The 27,446-nt window shown below is 42.7% G+C and overlaps 1 protein-coding gene across 1 annotated transcript in view; it reads left to right on the top strand.

The window, feature by feature from the left end:
* Positions 1–26,747, top strand: part of Slc35f4 (solute carrier family 35, member F4) — a 261,359-nt gene extending 234,612 nt beyond the window's left edge. The window contains exons 2-8 of the mRNA XM_008770650.3: positions 2,526–2,711; positions 6,373–6,670; positions 11,812–12,031; positions 19,310–19,435; positions 21,288–21,480; positions 24,698–24,787; positions 26,309–26,747. Of these exons, the coding sequence (XP_008768872.2) occupies positions 2,526–2,711; positions 6,373–6,670; positions 11,812–12,031; positions 19,310–19,435; positions 21,288–21,480; positions 24,698–24,787; positions 26,309–26,550 (1,355 nt within the window). The 3' untranslated portion in view covers positions 26,551–26,747. The remainder of the gene's footprint in view (positions 1–2,525; positions 2,712–6,372; positions 6,671–11,811; positions 12,032–19,309; positions 19,436–21,287; positions 21,481–24,697; positions 24,788–26,308) is intronic.
* Positions 26,748–27,446: the final 699 nt, after the last annotated feature.

Below are 27,446 nucleotides of genomic sequence, written 5' to 3'. Positions count from 1 at the left end.
TGGCTACTGTAGCACAAAGAGAAAGGCGCCTGGCTTCCCACTGGTGATAAGGGAACCCATGCCTTACCATGAAGAGCAAGCGCATAGGTCCGAAGAGTGAAGACAGCTCCACATCCATCTTGGTGTATACATGTCTACGATGATTCTGATATTCTCTATCTAGTCACTTTGCTAGATTCTTAATGGAAGGAACAAGTACTGTTTAAGGTCACACTGTACATAGAACATCTTACCCAAATTTTAAAAGCTGTATAAACTGTAGGGCACATATATACAGGTATGACTAGGGCTCCATATACGTACACATATATTCTTAACTTGGCATGTGGACACGTATTTTCAAGCTCTGACAAGTGAGGGCTCAGAGTCATAAGGAGCCAGTAACAATGAACTCAGAAACAATAAAACACTGGTTTCTAAACACTGTTCTTCCAGAAAATAAGAGAGGGATGGAAAAATAAAAGACAAGCCCAGAAAGAGAATCGTGTGGTACTAAGTGGTTTTTTAAGAGAGAGAGAGAGAGAGAGAGAGAGAGAGAGAGAGAGAGAGCTCAAAAATAAACAGTGTAGTGAGAGCATATCACTGAGACTTGGAAGCTCATTTTGAGTGATTTGAGCAAAAATCAACAGTGCAGGTTTGATTATGACTCAAAGTATGAAATAAATGTATATCCGTCCAGGCCACTATAAAGTGTTGAATAAGTAAATAGTAGAGTGAAAAAGGAAAAAAATTATTTGTGAAAGCTTTTCAAATAGTCAAGGTAGAACATTCTAAAAGGTGGCTTAAACCCCTGTTATTCATCCCTTAGGATTTTACAGGATTTATTCACTACCTGTAAAAATCAAAGACAAGAAGAGAGGTCAAGAAGCCTGATGAACTGAGGGTGGAGAGATGGTTCAGCAGCTAAGAGCATTGGTTGTTTTTCCAGAGGACCTGGATTCAATTCCCAGTAGCCACACAGTAGCTCACAACACTATCTACTCAGGCTCCATGGGTTCCAATATTTTCTTCTTACCTCTGCGGTCACTGGGCATGTATGTAGTACACAAACTGTGTACATTCAGCCAACGTACCCAAACACATTAAATAAATAAAATTTTAAAAGAAATGTTTTCTGTTTAAAAAATAAAGAAATATAATAAATTCTACCTCAGTCATATGCCCACAGTCGACATTATCACAGATGTCATACTGGTAGCATACATACATGTCATACTGGTAGCATACATACATGTCATACTGACAGCACACATATATGTCATACTGTTATCATATACGTCAAAAGAGGTACTCCATCTCTCCATTGTATCCCAAACCTATGTCCCCAACATTATGCAGAAAATGCAGGAAAACATCTCACTTGATGGAAATTCTACACAACTACCATCACCTCTCAAAACATTCAAAAGTACTTAAAACTAGGGAAAATGAGATACCCTAGCAGACCACAGGAGGCTAAGGAGATACGGTAACTGGATGGTACACGGCATCCTAGACAGAATACTGGAATAAGAACATTAGTGATAACATTGAGTGGGATTCGAATGAAGACCAGAGTCTAGTCAATAGTAATGCGCCCTTATCTGTCTCATGGTGTTGCTGATGGCACCGTTTGGGGCGGGGGAATCGAGGGTTGGCAGTGAATGCTGGGATAGGCCTCTTTGAGCTCCTGTACTGATGATCACATGGAAATTCATCCTGTGCGGGGGATACAAAGACCACTAATGAGGAAAGGAGCAGGCTGCTGTGGAGCTGAGCTTTTGTCTACTCCATTGGATAAAGACGGGTGAAGTTGAACTTTGACTGTGAACCTGATAGAAAAGCATGAAGTGAGCTTTGCTGGGAGGTGCTGTCGGCAGGCACCTTTGCCACTCACGGAAGGAACGGGATGAAAGCAAAGGCAGCACGATGCTTTCCTTTCCTTAAATAAACTGCTTGGCCGTGTCGACGGTTTTAATGCAAAACGCAAGTTCCTGCCCAAGCATCGTCTTCTAACACCCAACTCTACCAGGTCTATCAAAAAAGGCTCTTAGAGCTTCCAGGGACTAAGCCACTACCCAAAGACTATACATGGACTGACCCTGGGCTCCAACCTCATAGGTAGCAATGAATAACCTAGTAAGATCACCAGTGGAAGGGGAAGCCCTGGGTCCTGCTAAGACTGAACCCCCAGTGAACATGATTGTTGGGGGGAGGGCGGTAATGGGGGGAGGATGGGGAAGGGAAGCCCATATAGAAGAGGAGGGGGAGAGGTTAGGGGGATGTTGGCCCGGAAACCGGGAAAGGGAATAACAATCGAAATGTAAATAAGAAATACCCAATTTAATAAAGATGGGGGGGGGGAGGCTCTTAGAAACCGCGAGCCCGCCTGTGTGCACTTTCTTTATGGGGGTGTTTTTGCAGTTTAGCAATGAGTTCGTTGAGAGTGACTTGGTCATGTACTTTCTGACTGTCAAGAAAGTCGAAGCCCCTTCTGATGTTGCTGCTCAGAAGTTCTCAGACTGCCGTGCACTCTGTCTCTCCAGGTACCTCCAGATCATCAGTGACTCGATGCAAGCCAGGACCCAACTGCCCCAGCTCACACAGCAGCATCAGCAGGCAACTGTCCCCTCTGTCGGTCACGGAAGATTCTGCCGCTCCTATTCTTGAGCTTCAGAGCAGAGGATCCTCCGGGGTTTGTGGTCGAAGAGTGGAGAGACAGAACAGATCAGGTACGTTGGTGAGCTCCTCTTCCGCAGCAGTGCGTCTTAGCCTACTAAACAGCCAGGGAAGACACTGCCTTAGGCACGGAAGGCAGAAACCTTTTGGGTACTATTAGGGATAGATTGTATCATGGAAAACCAGAAATCTATCACTGAAAAACTTACAGCATAGTCATCTCTAACTCCAATACCATCTTCGATGAAATGTACAAGGTAGCTCATTTTCTCATCCTTGGGTGCCAAACCCCAGCGCCTTTTGACTCGGCTCTGGGATTCAGGGATAACATTCTGTGTCCAGTCTAAAGAAAATTTAAAAAAAAAAAATCATCAAAATCAGACCGTGCTTTTGCTCTTACCAGGACTACTGGTCCCCGCCACCAATCCAGTTTCCCCAAGTTCCTGGGTAGCACTTAACTGATGAGCGTTTTCTGATCATGTAAACCTTCAGCCTTTCCTCACACCCACCTGACCACTCGCCAACTCTTGGGCTACTGGTTGCTAGGTGAATCTAAGCCATGTCCACGGGCTTCCCAGCAAAGTATAACTTTCTAGATGCACCTGGATTCATCACTGCAGATAGAACCTCTGAGTTTTTAGTCTTAGATACATTTTTCCTATCTCAAAGGATGCTCTAGGGGCTGAGGATTTAGCTCAGTGGTAGAGCGCTTACCTAGGAAGCACAAGGCCCTGGGTTCGGTCCCCAGCTCCGAAAAAAAAAAAAAAAAAAAAGAACCAAAGGATGCTCTAAAGCCTGACGTTCATATTCATTTTGATCTTCTCGTCAAACGACCATACCTCTCCCTTACCAGAAAGAAAAAAGAAAAACTGGGTTCTAAGTAACACTTCCCTCTCCATGTAAGAGATTTTTTTTCACCGCTTTCCAACATTGCTCGATCTTCCTGGCGAGGGTGTCCCCCCCTTGTCAGATACTCCAGTTGGATCGCTCCGTGCTCAGCCCCTCTGTGCCTCCTCTGCCTGCAACTCCCAAAGTCACTTCCATCTCGCCCTTCAGCTTGCCTTTGCCAAAAATCTCTTTCAAATTTCAAACAGCATTAGAAACAACAGCAGAACATACCACTCACAGTAACTGACCAGTTAAAGAAGACGAGCAAAGCAGAATGTGGAGAAACTGTTTTTAATGGACAAAAGTGGCAGTTTGTGAGACGTAGTGGGGACGGTGATGAGGAAAAAGGAGGCAGGAATGACTTGCGAGTAGATTTTTTTTGTGTGGATGTGCACTCAGAAGAGAGGCACCCAGAGTTATACTGACTTGCAGAGACTTTCACTCCAGCCTCGGGCCTTTTTGTCTGTAGGTTCGTGTTTCTTTGCTGGCCTCCTGGCACAAGAGTCTCTCATTCTAACATTTTTATTTATCTTCCTTTTCCCTTCTCCTCTCTGCATAAATCCCAGGACATTCACAGCACTGTTTTCAAGAGCAGGTAATATCTGCTCATGGTCAAGGGAGCTGGCTAAGCCCTGTTTCCTGCCTCCCTTCGGTCTCTGCATTAGGGAGCTTTCTCCTGGCCGTGTTCGTTTCTCTTCTCTATGCAACCTTGTCTCTGTATCAAATGGCTCTTGTCATCTTGTGTTGTATGTGTTCCACCAGACTGTAACTCAGGTTTTTACCTTGAATCCCTGAGACCCAAGGAGAGAGCCAGATCTAAGAGTGTCCAAAGAGCTTATTGAATAAATAAATCAGAGAATGGCAGTTTTCACTGGCTGTTGCTCAAGACCCCGAGAATGCAATACTACTTATAAGACTAAGAAGTTCCGAAGGGAGTGCTGGGTTCACATTTATATTCCAAAGTGAAGAAGTCATTCTCAAAGAGCGTGATTTGAAAGCCTGAGCCCCAGTAAAGGTTGTGGCCCCAGGGGGATGGGAGGGAATCAGGTGTTGCTTCATCAAGTGGTGGGAACGTGTTCAGGCAGGTTCTGGAAAGACTGAGTGAGAAAAGCCCCACCTGTCACTATTTCCACTACAAGTACAGACCTTGAGCCTGAGCTAAGTTCCTAGGAACAGAGGAAAATCTTGCAGAGAATTCTGTGTCCCTGCAGGATGCTGCCATGCAGGATCTCAGCTAGGAGACTGTCCTCCTTCTTAGTCCCTGAGAGGTACATGAATTTATTTCTAACTTACTTTTTCTATCACAAGGAAGAGCTATACACTCCAAAGAGTTTTGACTATTTTAATGTGAAAACTGCTACTAGATTGTCAAACAAAGCCTACTGTGTTTCCTGACACACATTGAACAATAATTTGTTACAAGTTGGAAAATGACTTTCTGTTCTTGGGACACACTGCTTTCAGTTTAAGAGTCATCCCGCGCCATTTTTAAAAAATGTCCATAGAATATAAAAACAAGGATTTACTTCTCATGGTTTTTCATGTGGATGGATACAGGGCTACTTTGGCTCTGTAGATCTCATCCCCCAACATAGGCTGAAAGGCTTTATCTATTGAAGAGTTTCTGTCTTAATGACAGAGAGAAAGAGGAAGAGATCTGATAGAGCCTTGGATACCCCTTAGAGCTTCTGCTAGGGGAGCAGCAAACCCCGAATACGTCCCTGTGCATTAGCTGAAGCACACCATAGGTCTTTAGAAGCTGAGTTGTAGAATATTCTTTTTTTTTTTCGGAGCTGGGGACCGAACCCAGGGCCTTGCGCTTCCTAGGCGAGCGCTCTACCACTGAGCTAAATCCCCAACTAGAATATTCTTTTTTTATTATTATTATTAACTTGAGTATTTCTTATATACATTTCGAGTGTTATTCCCTTTCCCAGTTTCCGGGCAAACATCCCCCTCCCCCCTCCCCTTTCTTATCGGTGTTCCCCTCCCCACCCTCCCCCCTTGTCCCCCTCCCCCCAACAGTCTAGTTCACTGGGGGTTCAGTCTTATCAGGACCCAGGGCTTCCCCTTCCACTGGTGCTCTTACTAGGATATTCATTGCTACCTATGAGGTCAGAGTCCAGGGTCAGTCCATGTATAGTCTTTAGGTAGTGGCTTAGTCCCTGGAAGCTCTGGTTGCTTGGCATTGTTGTACATATGGGGTCTCGAGCCCCTTCAAGCTCTTCCAGTTCTTTCTCTGATTCCTTCAACGGGGGTCCTATTCTCAGTTCAGTGCCAACTAGAATATTCTTAAAGGCAAAGCAGGCAGTGTAACAGTCACTCCATGCACAAGCATCTTATACCTACTGGGTGGGGTCCAGATCCACACTGGATGCAACAAAACAAGTCCATAGAAAGAATTAGTTAGGGGTGGGGTTATAAGTGGCTTAGCAGTGAAGAGCACTGGCTGCTCTTGCAGAAGACTTGGATTCAATTCCTAGTATCCACATGGTGGCTTGTAACTTTGTAACTCCAGTTCTGGGGGGGTCAGACACCCTCTTATAATCTTCACCAGCACCGCATACACATGGTACACAGACATCATCCTTATGCAATAAAATGTTTCAAACACTTCATACTTATAAAACTAAGCAAAATCTCAAAAAAAAAATATAAAAAGAAAAGGAAAAGGAAAAACTGAGGGGAATCATTTTTCTTTTCTGATGGTGGCACCAAAAGGACAAACTCTGGCATGGTAATCAGACTTGTAGTTACACACATCTTCTTAAAGGAGCCGACACATCTGACTGCTCCTCCACATCTGTATTCCTCTCCTGTTTCCAGGGGATGATGGGGCACAGAATCACCCTGAGAGCAGCAGCCAAGAAAACGGACTCAAGGCGCGCTGCCTGTCCTGCACGTCTGTGGTTCTGAAGACCATCTGGGGACTCTTGATCATCCTGTCAGTGTCGTCATCTTGGGTTGGAACCACACAAATTGTAAAAATCACTTACAAGAACTTTTACTGTCCCTTTTTCATGACTTGGTTTTCAACAAACTGGAACATTATGTTCTTCCCAGTCTATTACTCCGGCCATCTGGCCACGGCTCAAGAAAAGCAGTCGCCAATGAAAAAATTCAGGTAGGTTCCATGTTCAATGATTTATGGATGCTTCGAAACATGTTTTATGTAAATGTGCAAGTTCTCAACTCTTTGGGATATAAATTGAGTTTGCTGTGGAAATAAAGAAGGGAGAGTGGGGTTGGGGATTTAGCTCAGTGGTAGAGCTCTTGCCTAGCAAGTGCAAGGCCCTGGGTTCGGTCCCCAGCTCCGGAAAAAAAAAAAAAAAAAAAGAAGGGAGAGCTATGGTTGGTAGCGAATGGGAAGAAGCAGGATCAGTCTCCTTACCTTGTGTCCCTTACTTAGGTCACCACCATCATCATGGTAAAAAAAAAAACACCTATTAATACAGATGGTGTTAATATTCCCACCTTAACCCAAGATTGAAACAAATTCCAAAAGGCTGAAATTCTGGCCTGAGGTTAGCAGTGTATAACAGAACCCTGATTTATATTATTATTTAATTTGTCTCTGAAGGTCATGTGTTCAAACTGTCCTAAACTCTGGAGGGAAAAAATCTGTATTAATAAAATTAATTGCTATTACACAAACATTTGCTTAATTTTTCCAGCACTCTGGTGCCTTAACAGATGAAACTGTCTTGCTTGTTGAGATGGAAAGCTGAGCACTGAGTAACCTGAAGAGACGCCAATTTCTCCTGGTGGGAGCACTTGGGCCTTGTGGCCCTGTGTGTTGTTTGGTTGTAGTGGTAGTTAGCCTAGTTGTCTAATGCTTCTGGTATTTGTTCAGTAGTAAGTCAGGTCTCCTCTAGGAGGGCTCAGTAACTTGAGGACTAATGTCAGTCTTCGTGCAGCACTAGTGGAAGGCAAAAGCAATGTTTGGGTCATGGTTTTTTTGGGTTTTTTTTCCTTTGGGTTTTTTTTTGTTGGTTGGTTTGTTGGTTAGTTGGTTTGTTTGGGGGTTTTTTGTGTGGGGGCTGGCTACATCAGGTAAAGTGCTTACCTTACAAACAGGAGGATCTGAGTTCTGTCCCTGAACAAAGAAGAAAAGGGGAAAACATCTAAGCATGGTTGAGAGTGTTTGTTATCCAAGCACTGGGGAAATGGAGGACAAGAGGAGCCTAGCCTCTCTGGTGAGCTCCAGGCCAATGAAAGACCTTGTCACAAAAAATAAGGTAGAAGGTGACTGGGGAATGACAGCCAAAATTGTCTTCTTGCCTCTACACACACACACAAACACACACACACACACACACACACACACACACACACACACACACACCACAGTTTCTAGAAAGGGAAAATCCAGAGTAGAAAAACAACCTCTGCAACAACCATGCTCATTCCGGTGTCCTCAGGAAATCACAGCTCCTGATCCTCACCAGAGTGACAAGGAATGTGTCACACAGGAGTGCAAATAATCCCTCTTCGTTTCCCTGTGCTCAACCAGAAAGAAATGATTATTACGATCGGTACATTCTGAAATTAGGTTTTAAAACACTTCCATTTCTTGTCACCTATCTGGAAGTGTGAGGGAATGGTGAAATCACACTGCGAGCTAGTCCTCTCTATGTGACCATCAATGTTTAATTTAAAGAAACATAAAGAAGGATGGAGAGGTGGACCAGTGGTTGACTGTGTGTGTGTTGATCTTGAAGAGGACCTGGGTTTGGTCCCCGGAACTTGCATGGTGACTTACAGACATCCATAGCTTCACTTCCAGGGGATCTGATGCCTTCTTTTGACCTCCTCAGATACCAGGAACACACATGGTGTACAAATGTACATGCGCTCAAAATAACCATACACATAAAATAAAATTTTTAAAATCTAAATTTTGATTAGAGAAAACGAAAAGAAGCTAAAACAATAAACATTGCTTTTTAAAAAAAATAAGGGGGTTGGGGATTTAGCTCAGTGGTAGAGCGCTTGCCTAGCAAGCGCAAGGCCCTGGGTTCGGTCCCCAGCTCCGGAAAAAGGAAAAGAAAAATAAATAAATAAATAAATAAATAAATAAATAAATAAATAAATAAATAAAATACCCATAACTGTTTGCGTACCAGGTAGCATGCTGACCATGCTCTCCCCCAAAGCAATTAAAAACAATTAAAACTGTGTAAAGGAGGGAGTGCAGTGTAAGAGCACCGTAAAGCAAGCCACGCTACTTTGTTTGGGATAACATATTTACAGCTGACTGAGACAAGGCTTGGGGAATGAGCTGCATCCCCTCCACATCCCCTGCATCCGACTAACTCTGAGCTTTGAAGACTCTGTGTCTTGACAAGATGCCTCCACCTGCCAGCATAGGTAAAGCGATGCTGGCAGTGTCTGAAACTGAATCAAAAGGCTTTTACTGTGAAGGAGAGAAAACTGTCTGTGAGAGGACTGTTCTCTAGTGAAAACAATGAGAGCAAAACATGGTCAGAAAACTCTTGGGTCTTTGATCTCTTTTCCCTGCAGACTCATTAACAGCATCTGCTAAGAAGGGACTCCTAAGTCTTCAGTCCTGAACAGGAGGACGTGAGTTAGTGTGGAAGTCTGAAAGCAGAGTTTTCCCACTGCACAAGATCCCTCACTATTTTTCTCCTGAGCAACATGGAAGAATTTCATGGGTCTTTTTTTTCCTTATCGCTAACATCAAAAGAATTTTCAATAAAGTGTCAAATCTAGGTAATGAGATGTGTCCCCTTAGGAATGGACTTTGATGAGTCTGTTGTTTCAATTAAATACTGCCAGAACTCAAGGACCCCGAGTGCATTTGAAATTCACAGAGAAAACGTTATTTGCTATAGCTTTAATAAAGATGCTTCATTAACGGGAAAAAAAATCTCTAGAAAGAATGAGTCGGAGTCAAATACAGCAGTCTCTGATGGAATGCACTTAAAGTATCATTCGGTATACAGAAAGCACTCACTTGGCATGCAGAAAGTGCTTAATAACTAATAACAGCCACTATACAGGGGAGCATAATTAATTTATTATTATTTCCCCAGCCTGGCTTCATTCCAAGCTTTGCCACCCGTCAACGCCTCTTATCCAGATACTCAGCTCCCATCATCCCAAGGAGAGGCACAAAGCTCATTGCTCCTTAGTAAACATCCATTCTTTGAGTGGTCACAGTTCTTAGTACCTAAGGCTTCCATTGCATAGTGCTTTACATGGGTCACTTAGAATTTGGATAGAAAAGGAATTAGAGGAAGACTTCTAATGTCTGCAACACAGTTACCTACAGGGAGGGAGTCAGCAGTGAGAGGGACGGGTAGAAAGGGGAATCAGGAAAGACTGAGTAGCTGGGGCATGTGACCAGCTTAGATGAGAACAACCTATGCTAGTTATCAACTTTGGTGGCCACTTTGCCCGTGGATCTCTCTCTCCATCCCTAGAGAACCATGTTCCTTCCCTGCCCTGCAGGCTTGACTTGAGATTCTCATCTGGTGACTGTGGTCTCTAAGTAATAACCATCACAGAGCCAGGAATGAGAAGAGAGAAACCGTCTAATAAATGTTTCTCTTCATGTGTTTTGGTAAATGTGTATTTACTGGTTGTGGATAAAATAATAAGTCAGGGACTCTGGACTCCTTCTTGCTTTCTGACCAGGCAGAAGCCCCTTGCGTCTGAGCAAACCTTGCATCTGAGGCAGTGTGCAAACCTTCTGTACAAAGTTACCTCTTACTATGGCCAGGGGCCACAGGGCTGCAAAGGGGTCTTTAGGTTTTGTGTGTGTGTGTGATACGTGAGACTTCTGTGTGCTTTACCTAAGACTTTGGTCTTTATTGATTCCTTTCAATGAAGTTGTGTCTCTGTTGAGTTAAAACTTCCCTTTGGGAAATATCATCTTCCTTTTAGTAAAACTCCTGATTTGAGGATCTATCTCTCGTGAAATCCAACCCATAGGACAGGATTCTGTGCACGCCAAAGGTTCAGTGTGTGTGTGTGTGTGTGTGTCTGTCTGTCTGTCTGTCTGTCTGTCTGTCTGTCTGTCTGTGTAACACAGTTTTGACCTTTCCGAATCCCCAGCATCCTTAGCTGCTTGAGTTCAAGCACTTTACCTAGTGACTCGCCATTTCCAGCTCAACTCCCTGTTCTTAGAGCCCTTGTCACTCTTTCATCCCAGAGTCTCCGGGATGGACGGGAGGCTACTTCCTTTGTAGAAATCGCTTGGGCTTAGCGTGTGTTAAATGCTTTCAGGACAGTGATCTGACTTCAGTAAAAGCCAAACTACTGATTTGTACTGTCCAGAGTCATAAAAATGCATTCTCCTATAAATATGTCCAAGTCTTAGCAAAGTGTTGCTTTGAACAAGATATTTATACTCCTTTTAAAAATATCATGCTGGCAAATGACTGTCTAGTAAATACTATGTGTTCATGTTTGTGATGGCAATTAAAGTAAACAGCCAAAGGGCGTCTTTTCAGCCCACAGAAACACAGGCAGTCACCACAACACTGCTGTTACTGTCTGAATTTCTTATCAAAGTGGCCCCAAGAGATGAGTAGCCAATAAATTGAACAAATCAAAGATTTCATTGAAGGAAGCGACTATTTCCGTGTACTAGGTTCCGACTGGACCATGCTTAGTGAGCATAAAGTACATTTTGAGCCTCATGCTTACTTTTTAGGGTCATCACAGAAGTGTCCTTTGTTTTTCTGCCTTAAGAAAACTAACAGAACTTTGTCACTGGATAGAGACTTTAGAAAGAAACAGTAACCCAGAAATAACTAAATCCCAAAGTCTGTGAGGCCTCACGGACACACAAAAGCTCCCCGTTCACAGGATTCTGGGAGCCGTCTGCAGTCCACTTACATACACCACAGCAGCCATCTTGGTCCTGTCACCTTTGCACATGGGAAGCTTCAAGCTTTGTCAGAAGCTAGAGACTTTGGTGACTGCCCATGTTGGAGTTTCTCCAGCTTTTCTGAGTACCTTCATAGGCAGCAGAGTGGCCGGTCAACTCAGAAGAATATGATGAGGAGAGGGTCCTGCTCTGTGTGGAGCAGCTGTGGGCTCTTTCCAAGGACCTCCCGATGTAACTTCCTGAAGTAGACAGGTGACAAACCTAGGCTCAGCACATTCCAGAGATGCTTGATGGACCGCAGTGTTTGTGCCCTCGCCTAACAATGGCCATGACAAGTCAATCAGTCAGGACAGGTCTGCAATGGTACCTGTGTATTGACCTCTTTTGACCCTCTTTTTCTTTCCTAGGGAATGCAGTCGGATCTTTGGTGAAGATGGCCTGACACTGAAGCTCTTTCTTAAAAGAACTGCTCCCTTTTCTATTCTGTGGACTTTGACAAATTACCTGTATTTACTGGCTTTAAAGAAGCTGACAGCCACTGACGTCTCTGCTCTGTTCTGTTGCAACAAAGCCTTTGTCTTCTTGCTGTCCTGGATTGTGCTGAAGGACAGGTTCATGGGAGTACGGGTAATGGCACACTCAATTCCATGCGCGGTGCCTCCCTGCTTCCTAAATCTTATCACCGCACTGCTGTTTCGTGGAGTTTCTCTAAAACTTTCCCCACTGATTCTGAGTACAAATTGAAACGTGAAGATGTGTGTTAGGAAAGCCCAGCAGTGGCAGCATCGTGAGGGGAGAAAGGGCTGTTTCTGCTGGGGAGTCAGTTGATTGCAACAGTAGGTACTGAACCAGCCTGAGAAATCGAGTTCCTATTTTAGAATTAACTTGTAGAATTATTGTCGTGTTCATCCCTTGCCCTCAGCAAAGAAGGGTCTGAGAGAATAAGCCACAGTAAAGATTGTGATTTTTCTCGTGTCAATCCACATATTTTGGAACAACCCCCAGCCTGCCCTTACCCAGATGGATTTAATTAATATCAGTGTAAGTAGATAAAGATTGCCAAACAGTAATTAAAGTCACTGGTAACGGGCACAATGCTATTAAAAGTGGCTATATAGCTAGTGTGACTAATCTAGGAATGGAAAGAAAAGCAACAACTTGTACTTTGGGGCGCAAATCCTTAACTGAACTATGTTAAACATGTACAGAACACCTCGGTTTTGAGTTTATTCCTTTTAGTACTAGCATGGCTTTTTAAATAAATATGTGTGATCTTTTGATATAATTATTATCTAATACATATAATTTTTGTGTGGTTATTCCATGCTAGAAACCGATTTCTCAGGAACTGTGTGGATTTCAGGAGCTGGAAAGGCCCTGACCATATCAAGGCAACAATGCTTTATGAGGAAAAACCACAGGAAGGACATTGTTTATGCAGTACTAAGATCCAAGCTCTTTATTCTTCTCTAGAAGAACTGTCTAAGATTGGGTTTAAAGTGTATCTCTCTACCCAAATCTTGTTCTTGTTGACAATATGTCTAGGTCCTTGCCTCTTTCCTAATGCTGAGATTGACATCTATAAGGAGAGATCATGTCTGAGAGCCACTGACTAAAAGGCATTCTTTTTCAAAGAAAACTAAGAGCTGGGTACACGAATGCAGCCTGTAGTAGCAGTCCCTCAAGAAGGCTAAAGCGGGAGGAAGACTTGAGACCAGGAATTCAAGCCCAGTCTTGGAGATAGAAAAACTCTATCTCTTTAGAGAAGAAAATAAGCACGTGATTACAGAAACTCCGAATGAGTTTGAGAGACACTGCTCAGAGATTCAGAGTGGAAGCTTGACATGAACAGTCAAAAACTAGATTTAATAAGAAATGAAATAATAAACTTCCTTTGCCATTTTTCCTTTCTTTGCTTCTTTCTATCATGTGCATACTCCATTGTATATACCCTTATGTTTGACACCCAAAGAGAAGGAAAGATGCTTCACATGGTGGTGATATAGTAAACAGCCTATCTGGATCACAAATGGATAGCACTCATGTCATAGATTAACCACTGTGAGTCCCTTGTCAATCCTGATTGAAGTACAGCTAAAGGGAAAAATTAATACTCACCATTTTATTTTTCTACTATAAAGTCATGTCATCCAATTTATTGGTAATCCATGATGTGTTAAAAAAAATCTCTTTTAGATTTCTTTGGGAGTAGTTATTTACAGGTCATTTATATTTATCCCATGGAAATTTGTAAAGTCGGCACTTCTGAAAATATTACAAAGCCATAATCTACCTCTTGCAGCCTTGAATGTGGCTGTTTTCCTACCTCCGAGGTCCCATACACTTAACTATATTTCTTAAAATTGCTCCACTAAAAAGTGCCTGTCTGGTTTGTATGAGACCCTGGGCTCTGTCACCAGCACCACAGATGCAAAGAACACAGATGGGAATGCCTTTCTGGCTGAGAGAGTACCTCCTTGTCACTGGTGCCTGTATTCCAACAAGAATTAGTTACTAGACTAGAAATTTTAATATAAAGCCTTTCTTTGATATCTTGATCCCCTCTTATATTTTGTATCATTATTTCAATCTTTTCATTTTCAAATTAGTGAAATGGAGAAATTTTAGCTAATTGTTGGTTGGAGAATGCTTGAACAGATTCCAAGTTTTCGTAGCAGATAGATATAAGGGACGAATTTATGTTTCTTGAACATTTGCTCCTATGACGACCAAATATCTCCCCCATTGTGTTATTCCCAAAGAGCTTGCATCACATAGTATGACTCTTTTGAAGACTTTCTAAGAGGCCCTGACTGAAGAACATCAACTGTACTGACTCTTTCTTAATCTGTACTTTGAATTAAACTGGCCCACGATGGCCCAGACATAGGATGCTAGAGTTGAGCTGCTACTGGGGTGTGTTAATCCTGAACATTCCGAGAAGATTCAAGACGACCTTTAGTTTACGTCTGCTTCTGGTAGCTGCCAGTCCATACACAGAGCAGACTCACAGGAGCCTTGATGCTTCCCAGGGGCAGGCACAGAGGGTTAACTGTAGGCTCCTTCTCATTAGGCCCCTCTTGGCAGAGCAAAGCCTTATGAATGGAGCCAAGAAAGGAGAAAGCAAAATTCTGATCACTGTCAGATTTGATTCTCACAAGGCCTACATCCTTAATCATTAACTCAGTGTGCCCTGTGTCTGTCCACACAGTTGTCAGTCCTTCTTTCTGGGACATTTCCCCCTCTTTCCTACCCAGGTCTTCTTGTGATCTCACTTTTAGGTAGATTTTATACAAATAGTTGCTATAAAAATGGTCATGGAGGGATTAGAAATTCAGGGGTGTAGTACCCTTAATGTTCTATGGACTTCTTGCCTCTACTTGATAGCTATAGATCCCCACACTTCTTTCTATTTATCACATTTCATCTCTTGTTCAATTTATGGTTCAGAACAAAAGTGACAGTTCTTTACATAATTTTAAATATAATGTAGAGAAGCTTAAGGATTCTGTGGTTTCTTGAAAATAGGCCCACCTAAATCCACCCAAACGCTGAATTCATACAGCTCTCAATGGCCAAGTTCTTAATTGGTGCCTCAGTCTCAACCATGGACATATAGCCCTGAGTTTGATGGCAGTCATTGTCAACAATGTGGTTTAATACCTTTATTCTAGGATGTCTTCTTGGCTTTGGGAATCAGGGATTCACTGTGAACCAGTGACGTTCTTCCACACTCACCAATTACAGAAAGCAGAATTGGCCTCAAGGAAGCGTGTTAAGGCTATCGTCTCTTTTTTAGGTCTGTAAAGACCATATAGGAAGTTTGGATTAGCAAAAGAGTGGATTAAGGTTTCCTTTCAATGACTTGGACCCTAACATGAATGATACTGCTAGGCAGAAAATAATTCCGGAAACCATTTGCGAATAGGAAATAGATTATTTGGTAATATAAGGAGAATCATATCTTGTGGTTTTTGAAGGCCTACACAGAAAAAAAGAAATATAAGGATACAAACACACACACACACACACACACACACACACACACACACACACACACACACGGCCACAATTGACTTGCTTCTCTAGACTTCAGTGGGTTTTTGAAAGGTAAAGGAAGCCTGATTGTCCTGTAAGACTACAGATAGTGTTGAATATGTCAAGCATTTGGGCTTTAGGAACAGGCTCCACATAGTCCTTTACAAACGCCCCATGAAAGTTAATGCCAAGTGCCCTCTGAAGGACAGAAGGTAGCAAGCTGGCTCAGAGGATGTGTCACTTGGCTGGCTGGCATGCTGGGAAAATGCGATAACTGAATCCATTGTACTGAAGTAGCTACACCCGATATGAGAGAACAGAGAGCTTTGGGAAGTTACAGATGGCAGCACGGTCAGTTTTGTGGTCACAGTGTTGGCTAACATTCTCACACAAAATGACATTACGAGGAAGAGGATGGTTTCGCTTGCCTTACTTAGGTACTTGTAGTTGGTTAGGAAACTGGATCTGGAATAATCCGTCAGAAGAAGCTTTCAGAAGCCAAACTGGTAGCCCCTCCTGACGCTTCATATTTTTGGCAAAGGAGGGTCTCGTGGGAGGTAGAGTTTCCCGGTTTTCCTTGGTAGTCACAATATTAATGGGCATGTAGGAGAGCTTGATTACGATGCAGGCTTCCTGAGGGAGCATGACCAGTGTGCTAAGTACTGTCCTTCTCTGTTTCCATCAAATGAGTGGCCAAGCCTTTGAAGGCTGATTCTAAAAATATGTGTGGCTTAGATTTGTGCTTAGGGCATTTGTTATATGAATCTGTGGAATATTTACTCTTTGAAGTTTAAGGCAGTAGTGCCAAGCCAAGCTCGGCCATCCTAGGGTCATCCAAACGAATGCTCCAAATAGACTTTCCATCCAGTGCATTCCCGCATGTTCAAGATGAGCTGAGATCTGTTCCTCAACTTCTAGATGTGTCCATCAGAAATATAGAAAACATCCTCAAATGTACAGTAAAGGCTTTGTCTATTCGGATTATTGTACATTTTAAATGGAAACATTTATCTCCTGGCTAGGAATACACTGTGCGTCTTATAAGTCATTGCCTTGCCTTTGGGTAAGTGTTTTCCTAATACCCCCTAATACTCAGATTTCCATGCTTTCGGAACTTAACTAAGTGTTATCTGGCCCCCTAATGGGAAAACCACTTCTCCCCATGCAAGCAATTGAAATAGATGCTGGAGTAATTGGTATGTCGATACAAATAGTTCAGGCGAATATTTTCACAAGCTCTTGAAGAGGCTTGTTATGACTATAATTTCCAATTGCTTTAAGATTATGTCATCTTTAGCCATATCCGAGTCTTGTCTGGAGAAAACATCTATAGTGATCGCTTTGTGCACACCTTTTTTCACTTCTAACTAGTGTGGAAAGGGAGGAACCCCACCTGTGCTTGTCCTGAAAATATTATACCATCTGTCCATCAGTTCCTGGACGAGGGCTGTTTTGGTTTTTGTTTTGTTTTGTTTTGTTGTTTTTGTTTGTCAGGGATCAGTGTTTGTTTTTCTACTTCCCTTTATCCAGAATTATAAATAATACACAGTGTCCTAAATACCGATGTCACCTCATAAACACAACTAATCATTCCCAACTTCATTAGGATTAACACGGTTTTATTAACACTGCTTGAAGTATTTATATAATTACTCGATCAAAAAATAGAATTGGAAGTTGGCCAGCAACTTTTTTAAAAATATCTTTAATCTTCCGAGATCAGTGTTCCGAGAGAACCTTTTCTACATATGAACATGTTAGGTAACAAAGATGATTTAAACACAAAATCATATCAGAATGCAGTTGACCAATATGCCTTTTCATTTCTCAGAAATGAGACTGCCCACAGCGGTTGCAATGTCTTGCTGAATGATAAATCCTCAGTCAAAGCAAATGATTGCCTTCCAGAATTCTCAGCTACAGATAGCTCCATTGTGGGTTTATTCACATTATTACTATTATTTCTTACTTGTAAAACTCCCTAGCACCTTCCACTGTGTGCCTTAAATCCTACACACACACAAACACACACACACACACACACACACACACACACACACACACACACTGGTGGCAGATAACACTAAGAATGCACACCTGACAGTGCCAAGTAGTCAACATTTGCTCATCTCCCTAGTAACTTGTTATGAAGGCAAATCTATTTCTGCTGACACAGAAGTTCTGTTTCCCAGGGATTCCTGCTGGGTTTTGTACTTAAATGTAGAACCATTCTGGGGCCATCACGCGCTTGTCGCTGATGGTCATTAACAAACGCGTCGTCGTTGGGTTCTATGCCAAGAGGAGCACACTCTAATCTGCCCCCAGGTCTTTACTCACACCTTGTTATCCTAAGTAATGCCCTAGTAGCACCGGAAAGGGCCTGGAATGTCCCAGGTGTATCAGAGCTAGCTTCAGAGGCACTGGCTTTGAAATGCTCAGAACTGAATCTTCCTACAGCTAAATCTCCTACGGGTTCTCATCTTGAATTTAAAGTCAGTGAGGAAATGCCATCCTCCCAATTGCAAGGTCCTTGTCTTACTGCTTGCTGTGACTTTGAAGTGCTTTCCAATGGAGCAAGTGCAGGGAAATCGATGAAGCAGACGCAAGACAGCAGGTCACACAGAGTGAGCTCTTGAGCAAACCAGTGTCGTACCTCATTACAACAAATCATTACAGCCTTGGTTAAATTATTACTGTTTCTATTTGTAAAGACGAAGAATGCTCTAGCAAGGTAATAAAATAAAGCATAATTAAATGGAATTCCTTTTCTGTGGTTTATCTTTTTTGGAAACGAATGAATTTGCATGTAGAGCCAGGTAGAAGAGGACTCACAGGACATCCCAAATGACTGATGCTGATCTAGCTTGCTCCTTCCTCTCTGTGTTGCTGGGAGGTCTTGCTGCCCTTCATCAAGGGTTTTCCTCTCAGCCCTATCAAAATTATATCTCCCTAAACAAGTCTTGGTGAGGTGTTGAGAGATGCACATTGACCCAAGGAACTGGTTAAAATATGTGCAGAATTGTCTGAAAATACAGATGTATACATGAAAATACTTAGATGTAGTTTCCTGGTAAATCCATTTCACCAACAAGGATATTAATCTCAAGGAAAACAAACAAAACAAATCCTAAGTTGTTCGTCATTAATCAACATAGCTTTTTATATTGCACGCCTGTGGCATGAGCAGACCTGTCTCTTTTGATACTTTTGACTGACCCTTCCATATCTATGTTTTACTTTTTTTCTTCTCCCTGCCACAGAAGTTTCCCTTCCCTGCTCTCCTCCCAGTCCATCCCCACTTTCCCCTTCTCAAGACTAAGTCCTCCCCCACTCCTCCTCCTTCTCCTTCTTCTCCTCCATTTCCCTTCAGAAAAGAACAGGCTTCCCAGAGATATCAAGCAAACACAGCATATCAAGTTATAATAAGACTAGACACAGAACCTCATATTAAGGCTGGATGAGGCAACCCAGTAGGAGGGAAGACGTCCTAAAAGCCAGCAAGAGTCAGAGACAGCCCCTGCTCCCACTGTTAGGAGTCACACAATAACACCACGCTATACTTCCATATCATATATGCAGGGCTACTTTGCAGGAGGCATATATGTCAGACCCATACAGGCTCCCCGGTTGTCACTTTAGGTTCTGTGAGCCCCTATGGTCCCTGGTTAGTTGACTCTGTGGGCCATGTAGGAGCCAGAGGGGTCAAGGACATTACAAGGATACTGACCCTTCTTAAATGTAAACACTGATGAAGGAGGAGGTAATCAGCCTTAAGGAAGAATGTAGCAGCTTTCATGGGGCTCAAATGGCTTGATCTGGGATATGAAAGCATAACTTTTTCTTGTTTCCTTCCATTGTGTTTGACAGATCGTCGCAGCAATAATGGCAATTACCGGCATCGTCATGATGGCGTACGCGGATAATTTCCATGCTGATTCCATCATCGGTGTGGCATTTGCTGTGGGCTCAGCCTCCACATCTGCACTGTATAAGGTAGGTCTGTACCTTCCGCTAGAGTCAGCTGTCAGTCATAGCTTAGGATTAAGCAACAAAACCAAGAAGTGAAAGGAAAATTTTAGAAAAATACAGGCATGTTAAATAATCGTGTGCCCTTTTATAAATACTTGTGTGGTGGACATCTGACGGAAAATTTCCCCCTGTTGTCATGTCCTTACATGCCATAGTTCCTTGTACTTTCTGGAAGAGAGAACTGAAGCTTTGAAAGATTATGTAACTCTCCAAGGCCTTAGTAAGGTAGCCATGGTTACAACCTTGGCCTGGAGCCAACACTGCCCCCAGTTATCAGGCAGTTACAGCAAAAAATGTAAGGAAAGCAACTCCTCCCCTCTTGATTGTTTTCATTTGAGTATATGGTAATTACTTTAACACCATAGAGGTATTAAAAATAATAACCTGTCATTTGAGAGTGTGATGTTTCCTATATAAGGAACCCACACTGTATGGAACCCAAGCCATTAGCAAAACGAAGACACTCTCTGTGAGTGAGTGAGTACTTGGTGCAATTTCTCCCCTGGATTCCCTGTCATCCAAGAAAATGTCACTGGGGTCACCACACATAACTTCAGAAGCCAGGTCTTAGACGGCAAATCTAAAAGGTTATTTTCCCAAAGTTCAACTTCTTTAAACGATAACTTTCTGATGTATCTAAAGGGCAATTCCAATTTCACCTCTTCTAGAGTTTCAATAAAATGAAAAGCAAGGATGAAACAAACTCTGAAAGATAGAAACAGCCTTCTGTGCCCTTCCTGGAGGCTTGCCTATTCACCACCACTGCGGCCCATACACACAAAGTCTGATTCCATATTGATATATTTGGGGGAGAGGGTCCCACTAATTCTGTGTGACAAGCTTGACAAGTGTTCATTCATTTACCATGAGTGCCTACCCCACCTCATAGAAGCACTACTAAAATGGTGCACAGGACCAAAGACCAGCAAGATTAAGTCCTCTAAGAGAAAAACTAACACATTCATGAAGTTACAAGTCAAAGTAGTACTGGAAATTGCCTCAAAAACAGGAAGGCTGTTATAGAGAAAGAATTCTCCTGATCAGACAACAAAATACACTCATTCCAGGAGTGGTAATGGTTATTAACATACAAAAAATGATATCTGAACCCTAATTCCAGGCAGACACAATCTGAAGCTGCATTTGGTAATACTTGTTAGTAGGTTAGCAAGGGAAAAGGGGGTTAAAAAGTCAAGAATACAAACCATGTCTGGCTTCCTCCTTCTGCCCATTCTGTGAGTTCATGTTATCCCTTCACGTCTACCGATCTTCTGCCTCTATACGTGGGCTTATAACCCAGAAAAAGAGATTATATTTAATCTAGAGAGTAACACAGTTACTTACAAAGTTCTTATGAAGGCATCTTAAGTTCAGGGAGGAGAGTGCTTACAAATCTAAGGCCTCAGTATTTGTCTTAGCAATCTAATAACACTTAGTTCTCGGCATCTGTCATAGTAAGGATGCAAAGAATCCCATGGGTGCAAGGAAGAATTAATTGATGGCATATCAACACTAGATTTGTGTGGACTCATAGAACCTTCATTTATCCTTCACCTTGTGCCCACCTTAATGATTTGGTTGTCATAGTGTTGAGTATACCCAAAGACTTATAACACTACAAGAAATAAATTTCATGGCAGCTCCTATCCGTTGTAACCAATGTAGGGCCTTTTTAATTCTTTGTTGTCCTAGCCCATTTAGGAACATAGAGGGAGCAGGGCGAGAAGACACAGAGCCTAAACTCTAGGCCAGTAAGTTTAGTTGAATTCACTTTTGTCCTACAGCAAAGACTCTCAAGAGTTTCTCTCCTTTCCAGGTTCTGTTTAAGATGTTTCTGGGCAGTGCCAACTTTGGTGAAGCTGCACACTTTGTCTCTACCTTGGGGTTCTTCAATTTGATCTTTATCTCCTTCACGCCCATCATCCTGTATTTCACCAAGGTGGAGCACTGGTCCTCCTTTGCTGCACTGCCCTGGGGCTGTCTCTGTGGGATGGCAGGACTATGGCTAGGTAAGTGGCCATACCCTGTGTCTGTCATTCTCCGTGTCACTTGATCTTCCACTTGAACAGATGGTCCTAGTGGGATGACCCCACTTGCTGCTCTTGTGCTCCACAGATCCAGACTACATTGGTTATGGCCATTGAATGTGTGGACAATTCTTGGTAGACTCTTGCGTAATTATCTCATAGCTAGCCATCATAGAGTGCTTGCTGAGAATTAAACTCTCCAGTTGGAAGCTCAGGTCACTCTGTCCACCACTGGCCTTTAGGTAGCCTCATCTAGTCTTCATGGTGTGATGTGTGACTTACTGCGCTTCTTATGTACATAGTATGACAGGCAGAAATGATCATGGATGAGGCATTAAAATACTCAAAGTAGCCAGAGCCCTGGGATCAGCTGAGATGGATATGAAGAAAAGAAGGGAAGAGGAGGCAAGGGGAGAGTAGGGGAGGGGAGAGGACAACATTCAAGAGAGACGAAGATCATGAAAAAGTTGGAAAACCACATTGCCGAGGCTGGGTTTATAATCTACTTTATCTTAGAGATGAATATGGTAGGCTCACACCTGCCTGTTGAACAGCCCACTCTTCAGAGTATGGAGAATCCACCAGGAATCCCCTTCCAGGAGATAAAGAACACAGCATGTACTGAGTTTGGTGTGCCTGGCTAAGCAGAATGTGCCCATTTGTAGGCCAAATAAAGAACTTCTGGAGTCTTTCCTTGGGTGTCCTAGAACTCTGGAGCTCCTGGCTCCCACTTTCCAGATGTTTGTCTACCCATACTTGATGTAAGAGGACCCAGTTTCTCCTCCTCAGTCATAGAAAACAGCAAACCCCAGCTCCCAGTGCTTATTCTGAATAAAACCAGCTTCATTCTGCTTCTTGCGTAGACTGCCTGGTGTCAATCACTCTTTTGTTCCACATTTACCCAGTGCACTCGCCCTGCAGGGCCAGCTTTGCCCTTCTCCCGACCTTCTAAGCTAACATAACACTGGAAACAGTAGCAGCACTGCAGTTCCAAGAGAAAAATGCCCTGATTCCAGCAAGATCATCGATTGGCTCGTCTTTTTCCACTTCAGCCTAGATCCCTCAGGGAAGGTCCTTAAACTGAAAACATTCAAGAGAAAGATCAAGCTTTAATTGTTGGTCCCTGAAGTTCTGCTTCCCAAACCCAAAACTGGATGGTTATCATCTCGCATTACCTCTATGTTGAGTGAAAATCAATAGCATATTTGGAAGTTGGTCTTGTGGCCATAAGATCAAAGTATGCTAATTAAAAGTGCTCAGATTGTTTCCTGGCCAGAACCAGTGTAGTTGGAGCCAATCGTAATCAGAATGTCACTTCCTCTTGGCCACTTCTGTGTGCATGGAATTTGTGCCTCCTGCAAAGTAGCCCTCCACCAATGAGAGTGACTGACACATCTAAAGTAAGCCATGTCAGGCTGGGCTACCCATGGCAGTGAGACCCAAGTTTCTCCAAGCAGCATGTTTCCTCAGTCCATCAGGTAGGGTGGTGCCAGCTGACTCTGCAGCTGCCCCATCAAGGCCACCAATGCACACCAGAACCCATTGTGCCCAAGCAGAGCTGTGACAAATTAGAGAGACAGCCTCTTCCCTGTGCTATGTTCTCCAGGATTTGGGGAGCCAGCGTTTTTATTCCCACCCCTCTCTTCTCCATGGGAATGGCGTGTGATTTAGCTGGGACTAGTCTGAGTGGCAGAGCTCGTAGGCAAATACCAGTGCTCTGAACGCCACATCACCTGCAGTTATGGCTGTGATCTGCCCTCCAGGGAGTTATCTTTGTCTGCATACGGGTCAGTCTCAAATATTTATCTGAAATATCTGAGTTGCATTTAAACTCGGGTTGGATCCCATGCTCTGAAGAACACATTGAATTAGGAATTATTTTCCTTGGGTTATCAAAGACTATTCCATCTAAAGAACTAAGGAAAAATAGACAACGCATTTCGTGGAAACCACCTGGGCTTTTGTTGAGGAAGGAGGGCTCGGTTTTGAAGCATCACTCCATCCTCTCAGTCTGCCAAAGTGCACTCCTATCAATAAAATGACAAGTGAGGGATTCAGCAGCATTTCGATGCATTCAGTAAATTCCTAACTTGTTAGAATTTTCCCTATTTGACTCCATGAGATTAAGAAAAGATTCAAAGTGCTGGAATATTCGTTCACATTGAGTTTTGCCACAACAAAGGAACATTTACAAACTTAGGAAGGCCCCTGTCTTAATTGCTGATGGCATATGCTTGTGTGTCTTGAAGGGTTAAACCCATTGCCTCCAATTACCAGGAACAAATGACTCTGGATAACTAAGTTGGTGAGCTTAATTGTAAGTGACAACAGAAATATATACATCCTTATTGAAATAGTTCTAGAAACTTCTTTGAGTCTAGAATCTTCAGAAATATGGGTAACATGCTTCAGTCACGTTCAAAGAGACCATCTCAGATTAAAGGACCTTTTGTTCTTGTGAATACTCATCTTTACAACCTCTGAAAAGTTTAATTTAACTCTATCAAACTGATAATCTATAATTTATAACTATTAGAAAAGTATAATTTGGGCAATTTTGAATGGAGTTGGATGATTATTTTAAATAATGATCTTTTAACTAAAGGAGTCCAAATATTAATGAAAGACCATCAGCTTACTCTAGCAGTTTATTCTGTGAGCCTGACCTCTGCTGACCTCTGCACAATCAGGGTGGGAAAACGGTTCCCAGACTCCAGTGAATTACACTTTATTTGTCCAAGTGACCTTGAAAGAAGGGGGAGGATGCAGGATCACAGGATCTGCTCTCCTTGGACAGACCTTATCTTAGACAGTAGCACCAGAGCCTGTAAATTGCCCAGTGTGTAGCTTAAATAGCAAAGTATGCAAGAAAGAAGCATCGAAACTCAATCAGTCCCCAGTTTTCAGCCTCCGGCTAGCCCCAGACTGCCCTTCCAGCGCTAACATGTGGTGTGGAAGATCGATGGCTTCACCTCTCCCACACCTCTGTCAGACAGCTGGCAAGAGCTCAGGCAGAGAGGCACAGGAGGACCAAAGAACTTAACTGACCCAAGCAAGTCATCCGTCACCAAAATGAGAAGATTAATTGAACAAAGATGCACACCCTTGAGAAAGCATGTTTAGCAAAGGTGTTGGTTCTTGTGTATTGAGAGACCAGTGCACCAACCCCTTCATCCCGTGCCCTCCTTTTTTTTTCCAGCATTCAACATCCTGGTAAACGTTGGAGTGGTCCTGACATATCCAATCCTCATCTCCATTGGAACAGTACTCAGTGTTCCTGGAAACGCAGGTACTGGTAAATGTGGTCCATTTGTTTGCTTTATGCTCTGATTTGTTTCTTCTAACAATCGAGAATTACACGTCCTTTCCCTTGGAAGTTGTTTTTAAATATCACGAGGTCGCAAACAACGGACTGTGCAGCGGATTTAAAATCTGCAGCTACAAAGGCACTGTTTTACTTGGATGTGCTTTTAGAATTAAATACCAAATGTATCATTTGGGTTTCATGTGATTTCCCTGACAACCTAATTTTGTGGTATTTTTAGAGGATGTCCTATAGAAACAAAAGGCATTAGAGCACACGACTCTGAAGTCATCAGTAATGAAAACACAAGCATAGTACCGAGTGCTGGCTCCCCATCAGATGATCCTTGGGGAGCTGTGGAAGCTTCTGGGGGGAGAAGGGACTGAACAGGTGACCCTCTAGGAAAAGCAATTTGCCTCACTTCAAGGATAAGAGGGAAAGCTATTAATATTTTTCTAGGAAGTGTCTAGTGAAACCAGTCACGGAAATTAGTCCTCTGAGTGACAGTTCAGCCATTTCTACTTTAAAATTCTGTGATCCCAACTCTCAAGTAATCATTTCTTTTTTTTTCCCCTTCGAAACAGTTAGCCAGTGTTTATTGACCATTTACCATGTGATCAGCAGGACTGTGTACAAGAAAAGAAATTGATTACTGTTTCCTTAAGATAGTTACGGATAAGTTTAGAAAAGACAGTAGGCATACACAAAACAGCTAGGACCTCTACAAAGAAGTTTATTATTAGGTGTAAAATTGTGTGAGATAAAGTCCAAGGGCTATACGATGTTCAGAGAAAAACAAAATCAGAGAGAACTGGAGTTGTCAAGGAAGTTCATTTATTCATCCACAGATTCATCTGCTCAACAAATAACTTCCAATGGCTTAGCATACATCGGCCACCGAGTATTAACTTCAGATGTGCACACAGAATGTGCAGAGGGCTTGTAGGTGTGGCGCCCTTTAAATGGCTTCTTACGAAGCCCTGTGTGCAGAGAGGGCTGAAGGACAGCTTAGCTAAATGGAGTGGGATGCAAGGAGAGAAAAGGATCTCCTGAGGAGGAGGGACAGGGAGTTGGGGGGAATGGGTCACACCACATTGTGGGTACACTAAACTCACTTCATAAAGTTGCTAATTTTAAGTTATATGAATTTCTCCTCAATCAACCCCTTAAAACCGACAGCACTTATAAAAGATCAAGAAAAGAAACAGGTCTGAGTCGTTAAAAACAAAACAAAACAGCAGTGGCCCAGTGTGTTTGAAGACAAATGAAGGCAATCCGCCATGGGAAAGTAAGTGCTTAGTGAGAAAACCAAAGAGGTTCGTAAGTCCAATTCCTCTAAGCGGAGCCTTGAAGAGCAAGTGTGATTTACAGCAAAGGAACGGGAAAGGGAACAGAGATAGTGATGGAGAATAATTATGGTGTTTGCAAGTCTTGAGATGTAGCCCTGCTTTTCAGAGAGGCTCAACAATCCTAGGGTTTGACCGGTGTGATATTTTCCTTCCCTAGCTGTGGATCTCCTGAAGCAAGAGGTGATATTCAATGTGGTCCGCCTGGCTGCCACCATCATCATCTGTATCGGGTTTCTTCTGATGCTACTGCCGGAGGAGTGGGATGAAATTACTCTGAGATTTATCAACAGCCTGAAGGAGAAGAAGAGCGAGGAGCATGTGGAAGACTTGACAGATGTGAGTGTGCACCTGAGGAGCAGAAGCAGGGTCAACGGGACAGTGTCCCTACCGCTGGCTTGAACAGAAACGACCCCTGGATGCACGTGTGTGTATATTCTGTGAATATAAAATTTTCTCACTACCTGTACATTCAAATGACACTATCAACTCCGAGTTTAAATAAACCATATGTGAAATATCACCAAGAATAAAAGTTTACATTTATATGCATATCAAGGAACTGATGTAAATAATCATAATAAAATTTTTTACTAAAATGTGTTTCCCTTGTTTTGTTGATTCCATTTGAAAGCAGAGCTCTCCACAATTCACACAAGCTCCTAAAAATATGAGGTTAAGTCGTTGACATTTTCTTAAGTGTAACTGAGAAGTTTTCATGAAGAATTAGTGGTCAAATAGAAAAACCTATGAAAATAATATATCTTTTACACTTACTTCAGCCTTGAATCTGAAAGCTGAAAGCTAGGAAGTCATTAAAACAAACATCCACAGAGTCTTCCTGTGCACAAGACCTATACCTGGAATGGTAAAGAGGTAAAGAGAAAAAAGACCCAGCTGAACTTTCAACACTTCACACACCTCACAGTGACATCTTTATGAGAATGACATGGCACAGTGGTGAAGTAGTACAGACTGGACCTCATACCTCTAAGCTCTCTCACCTCCAAGCTCTCTGATAGGCTTCTCAACATCTCATGTCATTTGATCTTCTACTCCTATCCTCTCCTTGCCTCACTACCCTTCCCCCTCCATCCCATCATTATTCTACAGGTGCCTTCTATCAAATCGCTAATGACCTCTCTCCAACAAAATCATACCGACACGTGCAACTGTCTACTTATTCAGAAGCACTTCGTGTGTTGATCTTCTACTCCATGTCCTGTTAAAATAGTCTCAGTCAGTTCTTGGACCCACCACTGTCCCCTGGTTCTCCTTCTGTCTTCCTCTTCCTAGGC

Source organism: Rattus norvegicus, chromosome 15 (genome assembly GCF_036323735.1).
Source record: "Rattus norvegicus strain BN/NHsdMcwi chromosome 15, GRCr8, whole genome shotgun sequence".
Classification (NCBI taxonomy): domain Eukaryota; kingdom Metazoa; phylum Chordata; class Mammalia; order Rodentia; family Muridae; genus Rattus; species Rattus norvegicus.
The sequence above is the reverse complement of the archived record's forward strand: the minus strand, read 5'-3'. Positions and strand labels throughout refer to the sequence as shown.